General features: G+C 45.1%; 1 protein-coding gene across 6 annotated transcripts in view; it reads left to right on the forward strand.

Annotated features, from left to right (window-relative positions):
- Positions 1-25,061, forward strand: part of LOC137426929 (regulator of G-protein signaling 7-like) — a 260,768-nt gene that overhangs the window by 219,027 nt on the left and 16,680 nt on the right. For all 6 annotated transcript variants that reach the window (XM_068115959.2, XM_068115957.2, XM_068115962.2 and 3 more), the window contains 3 exons: positions 15,064-15,189; positions 19,474-19,660; positions 19,795-19,884. In XM_068115959.2, the coding sequence (XP_067972060.2) occupies positions 15,064-15,189; positions 19,474-19,660; positions 19,795-19,884 (403 nt within the window). The remainder of the gene's footprint in view (positions 1-15,063; positions 15,190-19,473; positions 19,661-19,794; positions 19,885-25,061) is intronic.

Genomic DNA, 25,061 nt, shown 5'->3' on the forward strand with positions numbered 1-25,061 from the left:
GAATCGGTTGCAGAGCAGCACGCTGATTCGCTCATTCGCGCTCATTGATGACGATCACGATCACGTGATGATGTGATCACGAATGATGTTCGTGACGCGATCACGTGATGTTCCTTGCCGCAATAAACTCACAGCAAGTAGCATAGATTTTAGCATGATTAGCATTTAGCATGATTTAGCATGATTTAGCATAGATTGTAGCATGTTTCACATAGATTTCTTTTCAGCGAGGAATATTATACACGGATTCTGACCGGTGGCAGAGCAGCGTGCTGATTCGCTCAGAGCGATCACGTGATGTTCCATCCCCGCCACCGCCGATTTGTATGATTCAGCATCCTTTATATGATTTGTCGAATTCAACATCCTTTATATGATTTGTTTGATTCAGCATCCTTTATATGATTTGTATGATTCAGCATCCTTTTTATGAATTGTCGAATTCAACATCTATATATATAAAACACAGTTTGTGTGTGTGTGTGTGTGTGTGTGTGTGTGTGTGTGTGTGTGTGTGTGTGTGTGTGTGTGTGTAATGTTACCGATAGACCCCTAAACGGAGAGGCTCACGTACTTGATATTTGGCACAGACATGGCCATTGAGCCTGGGAAGAACATGGCTGACCTAAAAAAAAATTATGCATATTTTTACCTCAGCGCATTTCAGCGAGGAATATTATGCACAGAATCTGACTGGTGGCAGAGCAGCGCGCTGATTCGCTCAGAGCGATCACGTGATGTTCCTTGCCGCCATTAACTCAGTTACGCGTTCGCACGTATTTCAGAGCGAAAAGCGATTGCGTTTTTTCACATTTCAGCGAGGAACATTGATTGCCATTCACACCACATAGGTTTTTTTTTCTTTCATCTTTAGATCCATATTTTTTTTCAGCGAGGAATATTATACATGGAATCTGAATCGGTGGCAGAGCAGCGCGCTGATTCGCTCATTCGCGCTCATTGATGACGATCACGATCACGTGATGACGTGATCACGAATTATGTTCGTGACGCGATCACGTGATGTTCCTTGCCGCAATAAACTCACAGCAAGTAGCATAGATTTTAGCATGATTAGCATTTAGCATGATTTAGCATGATTTAGCATAGATAGTAGCATGTTTCACATCGATTTTTTTCAGCGAGGAATATTACACACGGATTCTGACCGGTGGCAGAGCAGCGCGCTGATTCGCTCAGAGCGATCACGTGATGTTCCATCCCCACCGCCAGTTGGCTTCACTTTTCACGGAGTATGAGCGTTCTATATATTTTCAATTCAGTGCGCCCGACTCGCTCACGTACTTGATTTGTGGCATAGACATGGCCATTGGGCCTTCACGGTGTAATTTGTGCGAGGCTTTTGTCCGAGTGAGCTTGAGTCGAGAGGGTGAATGTACGGGTTGGGAATGTACGGGTCTCCCTTCCCCCACCCGGCAACGCCGGTACTGGAGGGCGTCACAGGATCGGTGAGTCTCCAAAATCCGCTTCGTGCTGTTGCGAAGATTCAGGACGATGTCGCGATTGTTGTGCTGCTCTCCGACCATGAGAACTGCAACGTCATTGTTGACTGGCCCTCCCCTTCCCCCTCCCCCCTCCGTCCTCCCCTCCCCCTCCCTTCCCCCTCCACCCTACCCCTCCCTTCCCCCTCCACCCTACCCCCTCCCCTTCCCCCTCCCCCTCCCTTTTCCCCCTCCCCCTCCCTTTTCCCCCTCCCCCTCCATTTTCCCCCTCCCCCTCCCTTTTCCCCCTCCCCCTCACCCCTTTCCCCCTCCCCCTTTTCCCCCTCCCTTTTCCCCCTCCCTTTTCCCCCTCCCCCTTCTCTCCCCCTACCCCTCATCCCCCTCCCCTCTCCCCCTCCTCCCCTCCCCCTCCCACCCTCTCCTCCCCACCCCCCCTCCCCCTCCCCCTCCCCCCTCTTCTCCCCTCCCCCCCTCTCCTCCCCTCCCCCCCCCATTCCCCTCCCCTCCCCCCCGTTCCCCTCCCCTCCCTTTCCCCCTCCCCTCCCCTCCCCCGCCCGGCAATGCCGGGTACTTCTGCTAGTGTTCTTATAAAACTCAGCCAGCCAGGCGATGGGCTCCATTAGCCAACCACGCCACCAGGGCCGACAGAAACAGCATTTGCCGATTGGCAAGGGAACCCCGTCATCCGAACTTTCCCGAACAGAAATTAGACTCGGCCATCCGACGACTCGTAATGGAGAGACCACGCCCCGGCCTTCTTGATTGGTGGAGGCACGATGGGGTTGATGGGCAAGGCTCAGGTGATTGGTAGAGAGTAAAGCCATCGTCGAATATTTGAGAACTGAATAAAAAAAGATGCTGCCTCGCCATCTTGATCGCTCTTCTGATCCTGGGATTCATAGCAGACAGTCGTGTTTACCGCGCTCTCCTTTGTTCTGGATTGGTCGTGGGCGGTGGCGCATCTTTGGCTCGTGTGCGCTTGTGGGGAAGAGACTGAACAAGAGAGATACGGGGCAGTCGGCATCGCGAGAAGTACCTCACGTTGGGATGTCGAGGAGTGCGACTCCGCGCCATTTTTGTGCTCTTCCCACGCAGTGGTTTGGAGACGACGAATGTCTACAAGCCTTCAGCTGAAATCCAACGCTGAGTGCTGGCCGATTACCAAACCATTTTATTTTCTTTTATTTCTCCTTGTGTCTGTAATTGAGTCAGTGTGGAGGGTCCCTCGCCTTAGCCTGTTACTATTAGCTTTTACCTAAACATTTTTATTGTCTTTGCATTTATTTTCATTAAATCCGTTATTTTTGCATTTCATTCTTGTATTGTGGATTTTGCTTGCCCTTGTTTGTGTTTGTGGGTTCGGATTAACCCATTGTCGGTCGTCCGATCAGATAAGGCTTCGGGCCTTTCCCGCGTGCGCCAAAGACAATCTCACCAGGGTTCGGGGTGTGCCTCAGAGTTTCAGCTCGTTTTGGTCATCCGTCACTCAGGGGTCTTAACCCCGGAGACACGACTATATATATGCATATATATATATATATATATATATATATATATATGCATATATAATTTCACAACATACCTGGTCACAAGTGTGCCTCAGTGCCCGGGTCCTCAGTTGAGGACCTCAGCGTCATCCCGTTTCGGCACTTCAACCTCGATACGGTCAGCTAAGTGAGATGCGTACAGCTAAGTGAGATGCATGAGCAGTTACACCTGGATGCGTACATACCCCTACCGCCAGCCAGTGAGAACACAGACTACAACAACAAAACCACCTCCACTCCCAGAATCCACAGTCACTCATCCACTCACTCACACACCAAAAAACAACAACAACCGACCACCTACCCTTACAACATGCACCACTCAAACAAAAACACATTCATGCAAAACCACACCCACTCCTGCAACACACACACACACACACACACACACACACACACCATTCAAACATCTCCATTTCTCTTCCATGCTCAGTCACTACCCCTTCAGGCTGAAATGAACCACCACCCACAACCTCAACCTACACCGTTCAACGTGCCTCCATGAACTTCCTCCAAATCCAAAGTGAGTCTTTCAAGGCAACCTGGACCACCACTTTGTCACACATCCTCCTTCTTTCTGTCCCACACACTCCAAGCCGAGCAGGAAATGCAGAAAAGGAATTGCCAATATGACCCCTCTACACCCCACCTCAAATGGCTGACAAGAAACTCGCCAACCCTTCTTCTGACACTCTGCCTCCAGCTCACTCTACTTTCCTCTCTTCCTCTCATGCACCTCCTCCATGTTCCCTTCCCAAGTGTTACGGATTCGTCACTTCCGTTGTTGTGGTTTTCATCCACTTGATACCTTTCTGGTTCCATGTACTATTATTGTTTTCAAAAGGTTTATTGTGTATGAACTGTTTTCAAAAGGTGAAAAGTTAGTTTTAAAAGAAACAGGAAACCGGATCGGGAACCGGATGGCGACAAAGAAGAAGAGGAGAAAAAGAAGGCGGAGCAAGTGAGTCGGACAAGAAGCATAGTTGCTTCGAGGTCTAGAGCGAACATTGGCGAGCAAGAGTCACGAGTGAACTTTGGGTTTCCCAGGAAAGGGATTCCTGCGACAGAGTTGTTATCGCTGTGACAGATCAACCTGCGTGTCAGGTTTTGCGGTCGATTCCGAAGAGAATCATTGGACTGCCGTTACGTCTCGAGTACGGCCGTCGGCCATTTTGACTTGCGCACTTTGTGCATCGAGCAAGGTTTCTTTGCTTCGCTTTGGCCTTTGCGTGTCGCGCAAGGTTTCTTTGCTTCGCTTTCGCCTTTGCGTGTCGCGCAAGGTTTTTCTTTGCTTCACGTCAGCCGTTTTCACCGCTTTCAGACGTATCTGGTCTGTGTGTGTGTGCAACACGGATATACCTGAAAGTAAATCTGAGGTTTGCCGACTGCGAGCTGTGGAACGTCCATACCCGAGGGTGTGCTTTCCCAGTCGCCTGGAGGGCGCCTTTGGATAGCTTTGACAGCAGGACTGTACCTGCCAACCCAATGAGATTCTGGTCTCGATTGGACATTGATCTGTCGATCGCTGGAGCGGATCGACTCTGGCCTGAAGCCGGGGATTAGAGACATTGGGGATGTTCTTGTTTCACTCACTTGGAGCACAGTGAGTTATATATTGTTGCGGATCGCGGACAGATGTTATATTGACCGAGCGGTGGTGTATTACCGCGTCCGAACAGTTACTCCCCGATTAGAACCCGATCCCGCCCGAACGTTGACCAAGTCGCGCTATGCTAAATCAATGAAGGAAAGGACACAACGGCTGGGGTAAATGACACGACACAAGGGGTACAGTTCTCAAGACCTCCGGAGGAGGATATAATTGGTGATGCAGAAAAGGGGTAGATTACACGGTAAGAGGTAAAGCACAGAAAAGATGGGCACTTAAACAGTCTTATCTATCCCCGACAGACCACAGACAAACGGGACAAGACTGACTTACACGGGGATTGATGGCAGGGAAGGACAGGCAGTCGATAGCACAAGGTGCACCTTGGCTCAGGGGCAGAATCAAACACGGTCCGGTCCAGAGATGCGGGGAGGTATTGCAGCGCTCGGAGGTGGCGTCTCTCTTCCTTCAAGTCCAGCGCGCATCTGACGTCACCTCCCTCTTCCTGCGCATGCTCAGCGGGGAGTGACACGCCCTCGGCTCGTTGGCCCCGCCCCAGATGGGATCGGTCCGCCGCTTCTATTGGGTGCGGGGGGTTACCGGGCTCCGCCCTTGACGAGGAGCTGACAGCGAGCCCCTGCGTGGTAACCCCGTCGGAGCACATGTTCAATGGCGGCTAACCAAGCCGGAGTGAGGACGCACACTCCCCGCGCCGCCGCCGCTGTTGTTGTTGTTGTTGTTGTACCATGAGGAAGAGCTGCGGGGAGGTATTGGGAGGTCCTAAACTTTCTAACGGTGCCATACAATCACATTCTGGTGCAACGAAGAGTCAGAATTAATGGAAACGAGTCCTTAACTGACATAGACTAAGAATAACTAACAAGATGTCCTATAGTTGTCTACATGAGATGCGGTGGACCTGGATGCGACATTTAAGGGGGGAAATAGGGGAAGGTCGGGGCTACAGAGTGTTGTTTACAGAAAATGGGACTAGGGAATGGGGGATTGGGGATAGTTGGGAAGTATTGGGGAAATAGGGGAATATTTACAAGCGGATATGGATGGAGGCCAATCTCATATCCGCAACATTGCACCCTTCTCTACCTCGGGGCGGCCCGACCCGATAAATTTTTACTTACTTTAGTGTGGCACTCAGATGTAGTTCCCTCTACTATTAACTCAACCCTGAGTGCGACAGTTTTACAGATGTTCACAAATGAGTAAATATGTCCCCCTGCGACGTTGCACCCTTCTCCTCACAGAAACACACCCACAGGATAACCGAATCGCGGAAAGCATTCTCAAACTAAACATACAGCCGGTAGGGAGCATCATTTTTACAACACTACACTGATATTTACACTACGATCCAGGACCTGTTCTTTGAGGAACACATGCAGATGTTATGCATAGAGAGAGAGCACGCATGCCAGCATCGATACACCAACCCACGAGTGCCCTGTGGCCCTACGGCCTTTAATAATGTGCAGAGCACCCCGTCCAAGCACCAAAAGCACCACCCCATACATACAGTCAGCACCATCCGGTGCACCAATAAAGTGTTCAATAATCACCGGTGGTGTCGCAGCCGGCCGATGTTCTGCCGCTGGTCTTGCCTTCCTGGAGTGCACTTGGCCTTCTGGCTTCTTTAAAAATAAAGAAAGGCGCCAACCGCGTCCATTTCTGGATTGTGGCCGTCCGGGGGCCAACTATAAGTGGTTCACCTGTATGGCATAGGTGCCACGTTGACCCAAAGGTCCATCAACGGGTGGTGCTTGCCCGCAAAAGAACTGCGGTCCATGGTGGGCGGCCACAAAAATTGCGGTCCATATGGTGTATCGATCCAGGCAGCAAGCAGCGAAAGTACAGGCCCACAACTGCGGAGCCAGCACCTCTCTCTCCTCTCTCTCTGCCCCAAAGCCAGATCCTCGGAGGTGGGAGACAAAAGAAGAAGACAAGTGAGTAAGGTGGTAAGGGCGCAAAAGTGCACGCAATGCTAGGTAATGCACACTGGGGGCACATTGGAACCAGGTGAGACAGGTACGTTCCTACCGTACGCCCCCCCCCCCCCAACCAGGTAACCTACATTGCCCCTCCCTTACCCCTTACTGTATCCACAAAACACAACACTACCCATAAACATCTACTTTACACATCAACAAACGTCCCTACTGTCTTCCCCGTTCCTCCCATAAACCAAATTCGTCTTCTCTCCCTCCTAACCAATCAAATTTGCCATTTCCAACTCTCATCAAAATTTGCCATCTCCAACTCAACATCAAAATTTGCCATCACCAATTCATCATCAGTCCCTCCTAAGGAGGGAGAGATGGAATCACCCCAATGTCTCATCCACGTCGTGATGCGTCTCACAAATCCACACAGCAATTCTCCTTTCCTGCACACAGAACAAAGAAAACACAGGTGTGGAGTCATCATCTTCACCTCAGGTAAGTGGCTGCGTATGGTGCGACAGGTTCATCAATCCTAACTATTTCCTAAATGACTTTACAACTTTACATTACCCGGGGTCTTTCCCTGCCAATCCATTGGCCAACTTACACTATGGGTTCTAAAAACCAATTCCCATTGACCAAACTGTGGTGCTTCTCAATTTGGGGTCTCACTCCCCCGATTCATCTCCCGGTGCCCTCGCACAATTTCTGGGCTGCGACGTGTAGCTCTCCCAGCAGGTCTACCCACCTGCACACCTCCACCACTGTAGTTGCCACCCGAGCTTACCTGCTCCTCACCCTAACCTAACTAATTGGGGAAGGCCCTCTCGCACTCTCACCCCCTCAGTGCCCTCTCTGGCACGGGCTGCCCGATCCACACCCGGGATCCTCAGGCACCCACTGACACTAACGGCTCCCAGAGCCCACCTGCGGCCTCACCTGGCCGACATCCTCACAGTGGTGGAGTGCCCAAACCAACTACACACACTAACAGGCTACACGCCCAGCCATTTCCACAACACTAATGCACCCATCCAAAGACCATTCTTTCACCCGCACCACAGATGCCAATATCCAACCACAATTTACCTATACCCTCTACCTAACACTTACACTACCCGCCCCGGGTATCCGTGATGGGGGTCCACTCTTCCCCCATTCACACCTTCGCACCATCCACTCCACTCCACAATTTCCACCATACTCACTCCACGACCATCCATTCCAATACTCCATTTATTCCACACTACCATTTATTCCACACAGCCACATACACCTGTTGTTGCACACCTGTGCACTCATACCTGGTGCCACCTGCACCCTCCTTTCTTCCTGGACCATTTGGTCATCACAATCCACAATCACCACTACTATCACTCAAACACTGCTCCACGCACCTGTTCAGTTGCACACCTGTGCAATCACACCTGTTCAATCACACCTGTTCAATCCTCACACACACGGCATCATCTCAGCTAACTACTCCCCTCTGAAACTTGCGCTTCCCAGTCGTCCCTTTAAACTATTGCGCTCCCACGTCATTATCATCCAATCTACTCTACCTGCGTCCCCACTACAGGTATCAGTCACTAACTAAACCTTAACGTCACCTAATGTCATCTTCTCGGGCCCTACACATGATATATCCTAACCCTCCCGGGCTAGTTTTCACTGCCATAAACCCCATAATCTATAGCGCATTTGCCCCACACGTTTGTGAGGGATGACAGAGTTGCCATCCCACCACATCGGGCATCTCCCACTACCAATTTTGCACATCAAATTTCAACAAATCAAAAATTTGCCAATCACTACCCATCATCTGCCAATCATTACTGCCAATCCTTTGCCAATCATCAAATTTTGTTTTTTTTCTAATTTCGGGGCCAAAACACTAACCTCATCACCCGTCTACTTATTAGATCCTCTCGGTGCGCCAATTCACGTCTACAGCCCGGCTTCGTACAGCCGAGCAATGAACGCGGGTTGTTTTGTGCCAGCGGCTGGATACGTCCCGCATTCGGTGCAGGGAAGGAGGTTTACCCGGCCCGAGACCCCACACACCATCTCGGCACGGAGCCATCCCATGGCCCGATCTCGACCTGCCGGAATGCCTCAACAAAAAGTGGTCGCCATGACGACCCTTCCTATCGGGCTGCCCGCTCCGCCTAGTGGAGCATGGACGCGGCCGTTCAAAGCGAGGCCCAGCGTGGATCGCGTACGGCGGTCCTTTCGAACCCGCCGTGGCTCGGATCCCCGCTGGTTCTCGCGGCACGCGAAGCCCGGCACGCACCGAGGGTCCGATTCGGCTACAAGTCGTTCTAACCTCTAACCCGGTTACCGTCGATGCTTCACCTGCATGCTTACATGCATACGCTACCCCTTTCTTGCTCATACATCCAGCCGTTTCCATGCTCCTCGTCGTACCTTCTCTAACACACCCAGGTACACTCATTCCACTCCCAGCCTTGGTCACACACCTGACCACCGAACACTTTGGCACACATTCGTTGGTCGCACACCTCACCAACACACCTCTTCGCGCCCCTTCCTCGGTCACCTCCTCTGTGACAATCACAGGTGTGCTTTCACTCGCACACCCAACCACGTGCCTCACTACCAATTCCAGCGTGCATTCCCACACACGCTCTACCATTCCAGGTGTGCTTCCTTTCTCACCTGTCACAACCAACTCACGCTCCGTGTCACTCTTACTACTCTCACCTCCACTCTTGACAGCGCACTCACCCTTACTCTCGACAGCGCACTCTTTCCTCATGCACCCGTCCATTACACACCTTTCTCGCGCACACTCTCCCGTTACACCCTCTGTAACACTCACCACAGGTGTACACTCTTCCTTACTTTTGACAGCGCACTCTTTCCCCATGCACCTGTCCGTCACACATCTTTCTCGCACACCCTCTCCCGTTACATCCTCTGTAACACGCACCACAGGCGTGCATTCTCCCTTTACACCCTCCGTAACACTCCTCACTACGCGCTTCCATGTGCTCCCTCGCACACGCGCTACGACCGACTCACTCTCGACAGCACCCTCACTCCTTGGCACGCACTTTTTCCTCACACACCCCAGAGTCGGACTTTCTCGCACACCTCCTTTTTCGCACACCAGACTTGTCGCACACTTCACCAACGGCCTCTCACGAACACCCGGGTCCATCTCGACCCCCAAGCTCATTAAATCACCTGGCGCATCATACGCACGACCATATTGGTCACCACTTACACCGGGTCCTCTTCCTCTTCGCTTCTCCTCCATCACCTGCGAATCCCTCATCCGGTTAATGAGCACATCATCACGATCCGAACACAGACTTTGGACCAATTCTTTTACTTCCTCTTTTATCTCTTTCTTATCCCCTCTCCGTCGCTTCTTAATTTCGCTTACCCCTTCTTCCACTTCTTCTAATTTCTGCTTCACCTCTTTTATTTCCCAGTACGTCTCCTCAAGTTCGTCCTCTAAGGCTACCTTGACCGTTTCCATGTGCGTCCTCACCTGCCGGTCCTTCGTCTCCATTACCTCTGTCACCTCGTCCAACCTCGTTGTCAGTCCCTCACGTACCATCTGACATTGCCTCTTCGTCGCTATCAAGTCGTCTTTTAGTTCTTTCTGTGTCGCTTTTAACCCTCCTAGTACCGCAGTGTTCCTTTGTACCTGCTCCACTAACTCAGTCTGTCCCACCGTCAGCTGTTCCACCTCCTGCGTCAGGTCCTCTATGCCCCCTTGTAACTTTACAGTCCCCTTTCTCACCTCCTTCTCCATGCGCTCCTCACAGTGCCTCACCTCCTCGTGCACTCCTCCGACCTCCTCACTCACACCTCTTCTGATCTCTTCTCCCATCACTTGCATCTCTTGCCCAGATGCCACCCTCATCTGCTCCATTTCCTCCCTGTGAGCATCCAATTTAGTTTCTACCCCCATTCTGACCCCCTCTATCTGCTGCCCCATTTGTTTAACTTCCCTTTCCGCTTGGTCCCTCATGTCCCTCAATTTGCCTTCCATACTGTTTTCTAACCCCTCTAACCCCTTTTGCATCCCTTCCATTTGATTCTCTTGAGCGGCCATTCTGTTTTCTACCCCCATTAACCCCTCCTGTATTTCCCCTAATCTATTGTCTAATCCCTCTATTCTACTCCCTAACCCTCCGATCTGGGCCCCCATTTGGCCCTCCAATCGCTCACCCTGAGCATCCATCCGGTTCCCCATTACCCCCATTTGGCCCTCCAATCGCTCACCCAATCGCTCACTATCAGCCCTCATTTGCTCACTATTAGCCCTCATATCGTCCTTCTGCAGATTGAGGGACGCCTGCATTTGCGCCATAAATTGCTCCATGAGGGCCTGCATTTGGGCCATCCCTCCCACTTGTGCAGCGGGTGCGGCCGCCGCAGCCATGTGCGAGGCGCCATTTTGCGAACCTGCCGCCCTCACTGCTTCGCTCTCCTCTTGTCCCTCAATTTGGTCCTGGATCGACCCTGCCTCACTCTCCTCTACCGGAACCCAGCCGTCTTGATCCGCCATAGCGCGACTTTCAAAATTCGGGTTTTTATTTTTGTAAACCAAAATCAAATTTCGCCGTTAATAATTTCGAGCGCGTGAAGCGCGCTTCGGGTCCAATCCCACTTCCCGACACCAATTGTTGCGGATCGCGGACAGATGTTATATTGACCGAGCGGTGGTGTATTACCGCGTCCGAACAGTTACTCCCCGATTAGAACCCGATCCCGCCCGAACGTTGACCAAGTCGCGCTATGCTAAATCAATGAAGGAAAGGACACAACGGCTGGGGTAAATGACACGACACAAGGGGTACAGTTCTCAAGACCTCCGGAGGAGGATATAATTGGTGATGCAGAAAAGTGGTAGATTACACGGTAAGAGGTAAAGCACAGAAAAGATGGGCACTTAAACAGTCTTATCTATCCCCGACAGACCACAGACAAACGGGACAAGACTGACTTACACGGGGATTGATGGCAGGGAAGGACAGGCAGTCGATAGCACAAGGTGCACCTTGGCTCAGGGGCAGAATCAAACACGGTCCGGTCCAGAGATGCGGGGAGGTATTGCAGCGCTCGGAGGTGGCGTCTCTCTTCCTTCAAGTCCAGCGCGCATCTGACGTCACCTCCCTCTTCCTGCGCATGCTCAGCGGGGAGTGACACGCCCTCGGCTCATTGGCCCCGCCCCAGATGGGATCGGTCCGCCGCTTCTATTGGGTGCGGGGGGTTACCGGGCTCCGCCCTTGACGAGGAGCTGACAGCGAGCCCCTGCGTGGTAACCCCGTCGGAGCACATGTTCAATGGCGGCTAACCAATCCGGAGTGAGGACGCACACTCCCCGTGCCGCCACCGCTGTTGTTGTTGTTGTTGTTGTTGTACCATGAGGAAGAGCTGCGGGGAGGTATTGGGAGGTCCTAAACTTTCTAACGGTGCCATACAATCACATTCTGGTGCAACGAAGAGTCAGAATTAATGGAAACGAGTCCTTAACTGACATAGACTAAGAATAACTAGCAAGATGTCCTATAGTTGTCTACGTGAGATGCGGTGGACCTGGATGCGACATTTAAGGGGGGAAATAGGGGAAGGTCGGGGCTACAGAGTGTTGTTTACAGAAAATGGGACTAGGGAATGGGGGATTGGGGATAGTTGGGAAGTATTGGGGAAATAGGGGAATATTTACAAGCGGATATGGATGGAGGCCAATCTCATATCCGCAACAATATTATAAAACTGATGGTACCATCATAGGATATTGATTGTACTTTTGATTCATATTATTGTTGTACTGTTATTCTTGTGTGATCTTAATACAATATTTGTTTGTGAGTAACAATTGGTGTGGCTTCACCATTGATCTTTGACATACAGAATAACACATTTTTCTGCCATGACTCCTCTTGGGGCTCGGAGGTACACCGTGACCAGGGGGTCGGGGAGGAGCACGTAACACCAAGGTACAGACAATTCCACTAAGACCTGTTGTTGCACCTGGCCAGATGACAATGTCAGGCCGCAACCTTGTCACACAGATCTCCTCTGGGCATACCAATTGTGGCTTTAGGTCTGCCACCACCTGCCAATCACAAGCATCTGACAGACCTCTTGCTTTCCACCTCCTCCTCTTTCCACCTCTTACCACTTGGCCCTCTTTGACAAACAACACCTCTCCCCCATCGGTCTCCTTCTCCATTCTTTTCTCTCTCAATCTCAGCACCTCTTGTTGCACCATCTACACTACCACCGCCAGCACCTGATCATGCCGCCACTTGTATCTTCCTGCTGCCAATGCTACTGAGCATGCACTCGGTGCATGCTGCACCGTTTCCAAACCTCCACACAAATAACATCTCTCCTCCTGCAACAACCCCCACAATCCCAAGTTTACTGGTGATGGTAGCACATCATACGTTGCCCGCAACAGGAAACTCAACAATATTGGTTCATATATGTATTTACTTTTGGTTACTGTATACATATATCATTTTTGGCCCGATCTCTCAATGGTCTGGTGCTTTTTCTGGTCTTCATCAATGATCTCTCTGACTCTCTTGAAAATCATCTCTATCTCTTTGCTGATGACTCTACTCTCTGTCGCTCCATTCCTCATCCGTCAGTTCGGCAGTCTGCAGCCTCCTCACTCTCTGAAGACCTGGTCAAAATCACAGACTGGGCAAACAAGTGGAACATGTCTTTCAATCCTGACAAATCTCACACTCTTACGATGTCTCTCCGAAAAGACCGACTGGACAACCCTCCCATCCACTTTCTGAATAATCCTCTCGAAGAAGTTCTGTCACTCAAGCTTTTGGGTCTCACTATCTGCCATGATCTTTCCTGGGAAAACCACATTTCAAATCTGGCCTCCAAAGCCAGTCGCCGACTGGGCATCCTCCGTCGAGCGAAGTCCTTCTTTGGCACACCTGAGCTCCTCACCACATACAAGGCTTTCATCCACAGCTCAATGGAATACTGCTCTCCCCTCTGGGCTGGTGCTCCTGCCTCACACCTAGCTCGTCTTCACGCTGTTGAAACCAAAGCGTTCAGAATCATTGGAATCTCCCGCGATGAAGCTAACTCCAAGGGCCTTTCACTCACTCACCGCAGGCAGGTTGGTGGTCTTTCCGTCTTATACCGACTCCTCTCTGGCCTTGCCCCCCCAGCTCTCTCTGGGCTCTGTCCCCCAAATATTCCTACAGGTCGCACAAGATCTGCCTGCAACCCTCTTATGGTTAAACTGCCAAAATCAAGACTTTCTGCTCACCTTCACTCCTTCATTCCTCTTTTCTCCCGCCTCTGGAACAAACTCCCTCACTCTCTTCAATCCCATTCCACCCTCCAGGTCTTTAAAACAGCTGTTCACCACCATCTCTTATCTTCCCCCATACAAAACCTTGATCTTTTCTACCCCCGCTAATTTCACCCCAAATCCTACACTTTTTTGAAATACCAACTTCTGTCCTGGAAGTCCTTGGTCTCCTTGTGTTTTACACCTCTCCCCCCCCCCCCCCTTCCCACGCCTCCTCCCCCTAGGCCCTCTCCCTCCCGCGCTTCTCCCTGCTCTCAGGTGTTGTGTTTGTGTGCTTCCCCTCCTCTCCCCATCTTGTCTGCCGCTCCCTGTTTTTGTATGTTTTGTTTGTCTGGTTGATTTGTTTGTGAAATAAATGTTAGCTCTTTCACGAGCCTCGATTCAGTATACAAAAAAAACAACAAATGGTGAAGAACACTATAAAAAAATTATAGTATCGGGATCTTCCCCAAAATCTAATTATTTTGTCCTTGTCACAAACCCAACTTGTCCACCGAGCTTCGTCCGAATCCGTCGATAACTTTTCAGTATGTCCTGCTCACAGGCAAACAGGCAGGGTGAAATCATGACCTTCATCTGCCTTCGGTGTCAGAGGGAATACTGCTCTTGGAGCCTTTTAATACAACCATCGTTATGTTATATATATATATATATATATATATATGTATATATATATATATATATATATATATATATATATATATATATATATATATATATATATATATATGTATATATATATATATATATGTATATATATATATATATATGTATGTGTATATATATATATATATATATATATATATATATATATATATATATATATATATATACATATACATATATACGGTACTTCATCTGTGGTTAATAATCATGCAATGATTTGTTGACGTTGATGAAAGTGCTGCCATTATATGTTTTAAAGGATTTTGTGCACATCTTTCCTAATTCTGTTATTAAAAACCTTTGCAATTTGCTATTTTATATTTGTTACTGTGATTGTCTCTCCTGAGAGCCTGTGTTTGTCCTGCAGGAAATACCGTTGCCCTCAATCAATGTGAAACCAGAATGCATTTCCTTTGTATTTCATTCCTCACTGTGGGATTATTTTATTTATAATAAACGATGTGGTCTGTATGCCTGTGGGTGTTGTCAGGAATGAACCTAGCCAGCCACGGGTCCGACGCTGGGGCTTTTCTCTTGACGAGCTCCTCCGAGACCCGATGGGCCGGGAATGCTTCCTCAGGTTCCTGGAGTCGGAATTCAGCTGCGAGAATCTACAGTAGGGCAACTCACTGTCACAGTGACTTACACTACATCCACGCCTCTGTTTGAAGCTGTTTTTCTGTCGGATAATAGAAAAACACTTTGTGCTATTTTATCCCCGTGTATGCGCAACTACCGGTAGTCTGTAAATTTATAGCTGAGATAACTAGAAGAATGCGACTGTGTCGCCAATATGCGTCCGCATAGTCCCACAACGGGTAGATGCCATCATTCACTGTCATATTTGATTTAGAGTTTGATTTAACCTCCTAAAAATAAACAAGTTTGATTGAAATCCCTTCAGCTCTTCTCAAGTATCACATTTTTACCAGACATGACATGACATCCATCGGTGAAGCAGTTTCAGAGAAGGGATTATTGTAAATATCGGCTTTCAAGTTAATATTGCTGCCATACCACATGACATATGACCTTATAAAATATACACTCTGCATATGTATGGGTAGGGGATCACGTTTTTGAAGTTTCGTGTTGATCGGATAAGGTTCATTTTTCTGTCCAAGATGGCGGCCAAACCACGTGATCTATGACACCATTTTCAAACTATATGCAACAGTGCTGTTAGATGATATTTGTAAAATTTCGCATCGATACGGTGAGCGGTTTCAGAGATATAATTATTTGATATTTTCCTTCAATCCAATATGTCTGCCAAACCATGTGACCTATGATGTCATAAATTTAATATTTCATTACAAATGGGTCATAGATCATGTGCATGTGATTTCAGATTTTTAAGATAAAGAATTCGATTAAAACATTTTGGCTGGTATACCACTTCACCAAAGATGACATCATTCTCATGATTTTGTTCCCCATTGGGAGTACTTGACAATGTGCCAAGTTAAAAAATTTTCCATTCAGCGGTTTCAGAGAAATATTTTTTTCAGTATTTGCTTTTAATCCAAGATGGCTGCCATACCACGTGACCTATGAAATCATAATTATCATAAAAACATTCTGCATGGGTGTCACTCCTACCCTGAAAGATTCGTCTCAATCGGATATATGGTTGCTGAGAAAAACAAGGGTGAGCCTGGACGGACGGACGGATGGACGGACAACCCAAAAACGTAATGCCTCCGGCGACTTCATCGCGGAGACATAAAAATGTACAAACATGATAGGATAATGCAATTGAAGTGATCGTAACTTCATAAACTGGCATGTATGAAATTTTGGAAACATGTCTATAGAAATCAAGACAGTGACAAACATTCAATCCACAGATGGAACTAAGCAGGAAACTGTTGTATTGCTATCTCTTTTGACAATCGAATCAACTTGTAGAGCAGCTTGTGGATTTCCTCTTTTTGTTTGTTAGTGTTAGTTAGGTTTGTTAGTTATTTTTTGTTGTTGTTGTTTTGTTGAAGCATATCAATCATAAAATAATTATAAATCCTTATTGCATAACCCTTTTTGTCTTTGCACAGCCAAACACAACATTTTAGCATCCTCTCACTTTGCTTGCATCCCCACAAGTGCACACAAGCAATGCACACATGCACGCACACCATCATTTTCTTCTGTGGACAATTTCATGCATTTCAATCTATATAATATTCTCCGTAGGTGATTCTGTCTGTCTGTGATGTGTCTGTCCGGGGGAGTGGCTACACCTGGTCAGGGAGGAGCTTCAAAAACAAATATCCACCATGTTGTTTACTCGAGGCCTCTTTTGTTAGGCCCGTGTTGTCTTGCTCTCTCTCACAGTTTTATTTCAACTCTAATTCGATATCTCATTTCATTTGTCACAGTCGCTAACATGGTTTTAGACTCAGTTGAAAAAAACGGGAATAAAATTTGATGAAAGTTCCCGTTTATATAACAAAATGCATTTTCAAAGGCCTATAACATGAAGATAATTGAGACTCTCTCGGCTTTATCTCGACTCTAATTTCATTTTTATCAATGGTTTTAGACTCGGTTTCAGCAATAATTGAGAAAATTCACGAACACTCATGGGAAATTGCTGAGACATTTTAGACATTCGCTGAACGGTATGTTATACACCGCCTAAAATAACACACAGGAAAATGCCGAGATATATTATAAATTTGCGGCGGACTTTTCCATTTGATGACAGTCGTCACAAAAAAGTCAACAATGTGGGGAGATGGGCCTAGCTTCGTTCACGTATCGCCACAGACGGAAAATTGCCGACAGACTCCATTCATTAAACACTCCATTCATTCCATTGATGTTTTTTTTTCATTTCGCACGAGTTTTCAAGGCTGAATCGTGTTCACATCCAGGATTAATAAACAAACTCCATTTCACGTGTGCATGGACATACAATTCACACATGTAAAATAAATAAGTAAACACAGACGGCAAATTGCCGAGAGATATTGTTTCGGTCTTATTTTATAAGTTACTAGGGGGTGGGGGGGGGGGGGAGGAGGAGGCAGGAAAGGGAGGGCGGAGGTAGGAGAGGAAGGGGGTTCATCACCTTTTCATTGAACATATGCTGCTGAATGTGCCGTTCATCACGTTTCTGAGTTAATTGTGATGCCGATCAGCAAGAAGAGGAAGCCTTACTACCAACTTCGTACACTTCCGGAATTGTTTGATTTATATGTTCAAATGTCTGGTGATTGTTTTGTATTTATTTATGCGAATGTGTACTTGTATATAAATGTCATTCATTTAAAAAGGCTTCGGCATTATTGAGCGATTTTTTTTTTTTTTTTAACTCCAAAAAAACAAACTTTTTTTTTTTTTTTGCCGAAAACACTCCCAGGCACTCACTGATGAACCTCTGAAATTTGACGAAGATCCGTTCAGCCATCTCTGAGAAAAATGGCAACACACACACACAGACAGACAGACAGACAGACCAACAGCTCTCTAAAATAGTAGATGTGCACGTACACTTTAAATATGTTTATTTGAAATATTTAATTTTTAAAATGTCATTTTGTATGCTGTAACGAAAAGAGTAACATTGGTTTTCGCAGGACAGAAAGGTGCAATGTAATGTTCTTATACACCACCCATAAGACTTTTTTCTCAGGGACTTTTCCATTTGAGCTGTATTCTTTATATAGTCGGAATGTTTCATTCTTCAGACGTAGTCACAATAAAAAGTTACAATTAGGTACTCTGCACGTGGGGAGAAGGGCAGAGCATCGTTTACGTGTCACCACTCGCGTTTGTAAATTCTATCTCCAAAATGAATAAAAGAATGAGGGAACAGAACGAGACATTCAATGAACGTTATCACAGACTTGCACGGGATGCTGAGCAACAAAGACATTGGAAGGTAATGTGTGCTCAGCAAACTTATACAAGAGCAGCTGTAATGAATACGGATGAAGTATCGGATAATATTGTTGAAGATCATCATTGCGGTGCGAGTCCGATGACATCACCATGCATGTACTGTTCTGCGAAACATTTCACTAATGAATGAACAGAACAAGGGGGCCGATATACACATACAGTAGGGTCTTGCCATTCGCGCGGGTTGCATTCTTGAAAATCCCCCGTGAACCGCAAATCCGCAAACTTAGGGGATAATGGGGAAAATAAGGTTAGGGACTTCCGCTTCAATATTTGTGCAAACTGTATCCTTAATTAACATGTTTGCGCATTGTTTTTGTCGTATTTTTTCATGAATAAAAGAGTTATTAAGAACATAAAATATAGTGTATTCTCCTGTATTAAGAACATAAAATAAAGTGTATTTTCTCAAGTTATTAAGATCATGAAACTGACCTTTAATAACAATGATGATAAACTTGATCAAATGATGCGTTGGTGATGTTGATGGTGAAAATGAAGATGATGAAGGCGCAATCCACCTTGAAAACTGCCTTAATACAAGTTATTTTAGACCAAATTTTAACAAAAAGTGCCGACACCTCTGAATATACGCATAATTTTGGCCACTGGCCATCCTACTATAACGGGCTTGTGCTGGCTGGTTTGCAATTGCCTTCCCAGCAATCATACAGGTCAGGAATTTGTAATTTGTTTGTGGTGCCGATGATAACTCCCATACCCTTTGTGAAAGACATCATGGGAGGGACCTCTGCTTTAACATCCATCTGATGAATGGCACACACATTGATGCATTGCAGTGGAATATCAGGATGACAGTTTGTAGCTGGGTCGAGAATAGAAAACAGGTGAGATAGCTCAGAGGTGAGAGTGTATATCTCTAGGTTATCCTGTCATATATCCTTATATTGCTCTAACCTGGTTAAAAACAGTGCTCAGTTTTGAACACCCCATCCAACAGAAATTATGGGGTTTTTTTTTCATTTGCTTCCAGATTCTGGCTTGCGGTGCAGGATCTGAAAAGCCGACCAGCTACCGAGGTACCTTCGCTGGTAGAGAGCATCTGGAGGGAATTCCTGGCACCCAGTGCCAGCAACGCGATCAACCTCGACTCACACACGTTTGAGCACACAGCACAAAATATCAAGGAGGGTGGCAGGCACTCATTTGACGATGCTCAGGTTAGAAGAATGCTAAAACTATCATGAGAGGATATAAGCTTTGAAGCTGATTGGGAGATGAACTTCCGTAATGAAGACAAGATCAATGCAAATTGTTCAATAGCTTTGCTGCACTTATAAATATGTCTTTGCAGGAACATATTTACATGTTGATGAAAACCGACAGTTATGCTCGATTTTTGCGATCAACTGCCTACCAAGAACTTTTCGTTACACGGAAAAAGGTGAGACTCGTCTCGTCGTAGTAATGACGACAGGTCTGTATAAGGTAACAAAATTGAAGCTATGTTTATAAATTTATACCACACAATTGCGAGCAGAACCCGTGCAAAGATGCTGAGGAATTATTAACACTAGGGCGTGCCCGTACGTGGGTGCAAAGAAACATGCGTGCAAACAACAACAACAAAAAAAAACTTTGAAACCACGTGGCAGTAACGACCACAGAACCCCCCCCTCTATTTACATGAAATGGTTTGGTCCATTCGCAAAGCCAAAGCGAACGGCTTGCGAGTACGGTAGAACCCCCCCCCCCCCCCCTCTATTTACATGAAATGGTTTGGTCCATTCGCAAAGCCAAAGCGAACGGTTGGTAAATAAATCGCCATAGCTCGGTAACTACTTCTCCGATTAATATGAAACCTTGAAAAGGCACATCCTCAGGTCCCCAGCAATATACCTGGCAAGTTTCAAGTATATCGGACCCGTGGTTGTCGAGAAACAGCGGTCACAGACAAACAAACAAACACACAGACACACACACACACAGAGATTACTGGAATTATAGATAGATATACAAGCACCTGCAACAGCTGGCAGGATAGCTTAGAGATACTTGCACTTGTGTTCAAGCTGGATAGCCTCGGTTCAAACCTTCACCTTTCTGTAAACTGTTAATCTGGTGTTGCCTGAGCTCATTTTGAATGACTAACGCTTTGATCCTTCTCCTGCATCATTTTTCACGATAGATAATATAATTGCATATAATTTCAGCATGGAATAATTATTTTCCATGTTCTGCATTACATATTCCGCATCAAGCTTGAACCACTTTCATATTTAAATGTTCGACATGTTTGTTATCTGTTTATTTTTAAATATCATAGAAATAGGATATAGATTTTTAAATACATTTTTTAAATCAAATTATATTCATAAAGTAAGGGTTGGTGGAGAGGGTGTGCTTTTTGTAATTGGGAAGGTGAGGAGGTGATGATAGAGTGTGAGCGAGGAAGTAATGGCGTGATGGAGGTGAGGTGTTGGAGTGTTTCTTGCTTCAGCAGCCTGCAATGTCTGCTGACAGGGAAGATAGATTAATCGGTCCATTTTATTTTAACAAGTGAAAAGTTTTAAAAAGAAAGCTCAAAAGTTTTTTCTTTTAATCTTTTTTTTATATTAGGACTTTATAGAAAATGCTTGGTTACTAAATAACAGACATGACATTGCATTGAGAAATACAAGAAAAGGGATTTAAAAAAAATAGATGTTCATAGTTTGGTCAAAAATTGAGAAATAGAAAAAGAGGTTCATTGAGAAATACAATAAATTGGATTCAAATAAATATATGTATGCTATTACCACCCTCCCCAGCCCCCTTTTTCACTCTATATGACCTATCAACACAGCAGTCCAAGCTGCCTTCCCTCAACCCCCAAATGGCATACAGAACAAATGGGAGAATTGATTTGCAATACATGTCCCCTATGGGTGTGATATTTTCTAAGTCCAAAAAGGCATAACTCTGTGAAAAATTGACGAAACTCCCTGAAACTCGAATTCATTCTGTAACTTCTCATAATAAAGCCATGTCCCAAGTTTCTATTGAATATGTTAAAGAGTATGGGAAAAACGTCTGAAAAACCCCAGGGGGGTTGACTCAGCCTATCATCCTTCCGAGGCAGATAGACGTAGAGTAAAGCTATAGTCCCCTCCAGTGAAACATGTAGGGGACTAATAAACAGATGGATGAATCCAACCCTAGCCCATGGATTTATAGGGCTGCAGAGAAAACACTGTTCTGAAATATAGATGCTTGCGTTTACTTGAAATAATCAGAAAGATCAACAGTGTTTGTGTTTACATGAGAGAAGAGAGTGGATTGTGTACCTATGTGGACTAATGAAGTGAATTGTACATGTATGTGGACTAACGAGGTGAACTTGGCGTACATGGACTAATGTTGTGAATTTGCATGCGTGGACTGCGGACAATAAAGTTAATTGTACTTCCTTGGACTAATGGAGGAAATTGTGTGTACATAGACGAACGAAGTTCATTGTGAGAAAGTAGACTAAAGAAGTGCATTGTGAGAAAGCAGACTAAAGAAGTGCATTGTGAGAAAGTAGACTAAAGAAGTGCATTGTGAGAAAGCAGACTAAAGAAGTGCATTGTGAGAAAGTAGACTAAAGAAGTGAATTGTGAGAAAGCAGACTAAAGAAGTGCATTGTGAGAAAGTAGGCTAAAGAAGTGCATTGTGAGAAAGTAGACTAAAGAAGTGCATTGTGAGAAAGTAGACTAAAGAAGTGAATTGTGAGAAAGTAGACTAAAGAAGTGAATTGTGAGAAAGTAGACTAAATAAGTGAATTGTGAGAAAGTAGGCTAAAGAAGTGCATTGTGAGAAAGTAGACTAAAGAACTGCATTGTGAGAAAGTAGACTAAAGAAGTGAATTGTGAGAAAGTAGACTAAAGAAGTGCATTGTGAGAAAGTAGACTAAAGAAGTGAATTGTGAGAAAGTAGGCTAAAGAAGTGAATTGTGAGAAAGTAGACTAAAGAAGTGAATTGTGAGAAAGTAGACTAAAGAAGTGAATTGTGAGAAAGTAGACTAAAGAAGTGAATTGTGAGAAAGTAGACTAAAGAAGTGAATTGTGAGAAAGTAGACTAAAGAAGTGAATTGTGAGAAAGTAGACTAAAGAAGTGAATTGTGAGAAAGTAGACTAAAGAAGTGCATTGTGAGAAAGTAGGCTAAAGAAGTGCATTGTGAGAAAGTAGACTAAAGAAGTGAATTGTGAGAAAGTAGACTAAAGAAGTGAATTGTGAGAAAGTAGACTAAAGAAGTGAATTGTGAGAAAGTAGACTAAATAAGTGCATTGTGAGAAAGCAGACTAAAGAAGTGCATTGTGAGAAAGTAGGCTAAAGAAGTGCATTGTGAGAAAGTAGACTAAAGAAGTGAATTGTGAGAAAGTAGACTAAATAAGTGAATTGTGAGAAAGTAGACTAAAGAAGTGAATTGTGAGAAAGTAGACTAAAGAAGTGAATTGTGAGAAAGTAGACTAAAGAAATGAATTGTGAGAAAGTAGACTAAAGAAGTGAATTGTGAGAAAGTAGACGAAAGAAGTGAATTGTGAGAAAGTAGACGAAAGAAGTGCATTGTGAGAAAGTAGACTAAAGAAGTGAATTGTGAGAAAGTAGACTAAAGAAGTGAATTGTGAGAAAGTAGACTAAAGAAGTGCATTGTGAGAAAGTAGACGAAAGAAGTGAATTGTGAGAAAGTACACTAAAGAAGTGAATTGTGAGAAAGTAGACTAAAGAAGTGCATTGTGAGAAAGTAGACTAAAGAAGTGAATTGTGAGAAAGTAGACTAAAGAAGTGAATTGTGAGAAAGTAGACGAAAGAAGTGCATTGTGAGAAAGTAGACTAAAGAAGTGAATTGTGAGAAAGTAGACTAAAGAAGTGAATTGTGAGAAAGTAGACTAAAGAAGTGAATTGTGAGAAAGTAGACTAAAGAAGTGAATTGTGAGAAAGTAGACTAAAGAAGTGAATTGTGAGAAAGTAGACTAAAGAAGTGAATTGTGAGAAAGTAGACTAACGAAGTGAATTGTGAGAAAGTAGACTAAAGAAGTGAATTGTGAGAAAGTAGACTAAAGAAGTGAATTGTGAGAAAGTAGACTAAAGAAGTGAATTGTGAGAAAGTAGACTAATGAAGTGAATTGTGAGAAAGTAGACTAAAGAAGTGAATTGTGAGAAAGTAGACTAAAGAAGTGAATTGTGAGAAAGTAGACTAAAGAAGTGAATTGTGAGAAAGTAGACTAAAGAAGTGAATTGTGAGAAAGTAGACGAAAGAAGTGAATTGTGAGAAAGTAGACTGAAGAAGTGAATTGTGAGAAAGTAGGCTAAAGAAGTGAATTGTGAGAAAGTAGACTAAATAAGTGAATTGTGAGAAAGTAGACTAAAGAAGTGCATTGTGAGAAAGTAGACTAAAGAAGTGCATTGTGAGAAAGTAGACTAAAGAAGTGAATTGTGAGAAAGTAGACTAAAGAAGTGCATTGTGAGAAAGTAGACTAAAGAAGTGAATTGTGAGAAAGTAGACTAAAGAAGTGAATTGTGAGAAAGTAGACTAAAGAAGTGAATTGTGAGAAAGTAGGCTAAAGAAGTGCATTGTGAGAAAGTAGACTAAAGAAGTGAATTGTGAGAAAGTAGACTAAAGAAGTGAATTGTGAGAAAGTAGACTAAAGAAGTGAATTGTGAGAAAGTAGACTAAAGAAGTGAATTGTGAGAAAGTAGACGAAAGAAGTGAATTGTGAGAAAGTAGACTAAAGAAGTGCATTGTGAGAAAGTAGACTAAAGAAGTGAATTGTGAGAAAGTAGACTAAAGAAGTGCATTGTGAGAAAGTAGGCTAAAGAAGTGCATTGTGAGAAAGTAGACTAAAGAAGTGAATTGTGAGAAAGTAGACTAAAGAAGTGAATTGTGAGAAAGTAGACTAAAGAAGTGAATTGTGAGAAAGTAGACTAAAGAAGTGCATTGTGAGAAAGCAGACTAAAGAAGTGCATTGTGAGAAAGTAGGCTAAAGAAGTGCATTGTGAGAAAGTAGACTAAAGAAGTGAATTGTGAGAAAGTAGACTAAATAAGTGAATTGTGAGAAAGTAGACTAAAGAAGTGAATTGTGAGAAATAGACTAAAGAAGTGAATTGTGAGAAAGTAGACTAAAGAAATGAATTGTGAGAAAGTAGACTAAAGAAGTGAATTGGGAGAAAGTAGACGAAAGAAGTGAATTGTGAGAAAGTAGACGAAAGAAGTGAATTGTGAGAAAGTAGACTAAAGAAGTGAATTGTGAGAAAGTAGACTAAAGAAGTGCATTGTGAGAAAGTAGACAAAAGAAGTGAATTGTGAGAAAGTAGACGAAAGAAGTGAATTGTGAGAAAGTAGACTAAAGAAGTGAATTGTGAGAAAGTAGACTAAAGAAGTGCATTGTGAGAAAGTAGACTAAAGAAGTGAATTGTGAGAAAGTAGACTAAAGAAGTGAATTGTGAGAAAGTAGACGAAAGAAGTGCATTGTGAGAAAGTAGACTAAAGAAGTGAATTGTGAGAAAGTAGACTAAAGAAGTGAATTGTGAGAAAGTAGACTAAAGAAGTGAATTGTGAGAAAGTAGACTAAAGAAGTGCATTGTGAGAAAGTAGACTAA

Source organism: Myxine glutinosa, chromosome 5, assembly GCF_964187855.1.
Source record: "Myxine glutinosa chromosome 5, kmMyxGlut1.1, whole genome shotgun sequence".
Taxonomy (NCBI): Eukaryota; Metazoa; Chordata; class Myxini; order Myxiniformes; family Myxinidae; genus Myxine; species Myxine glutinosa.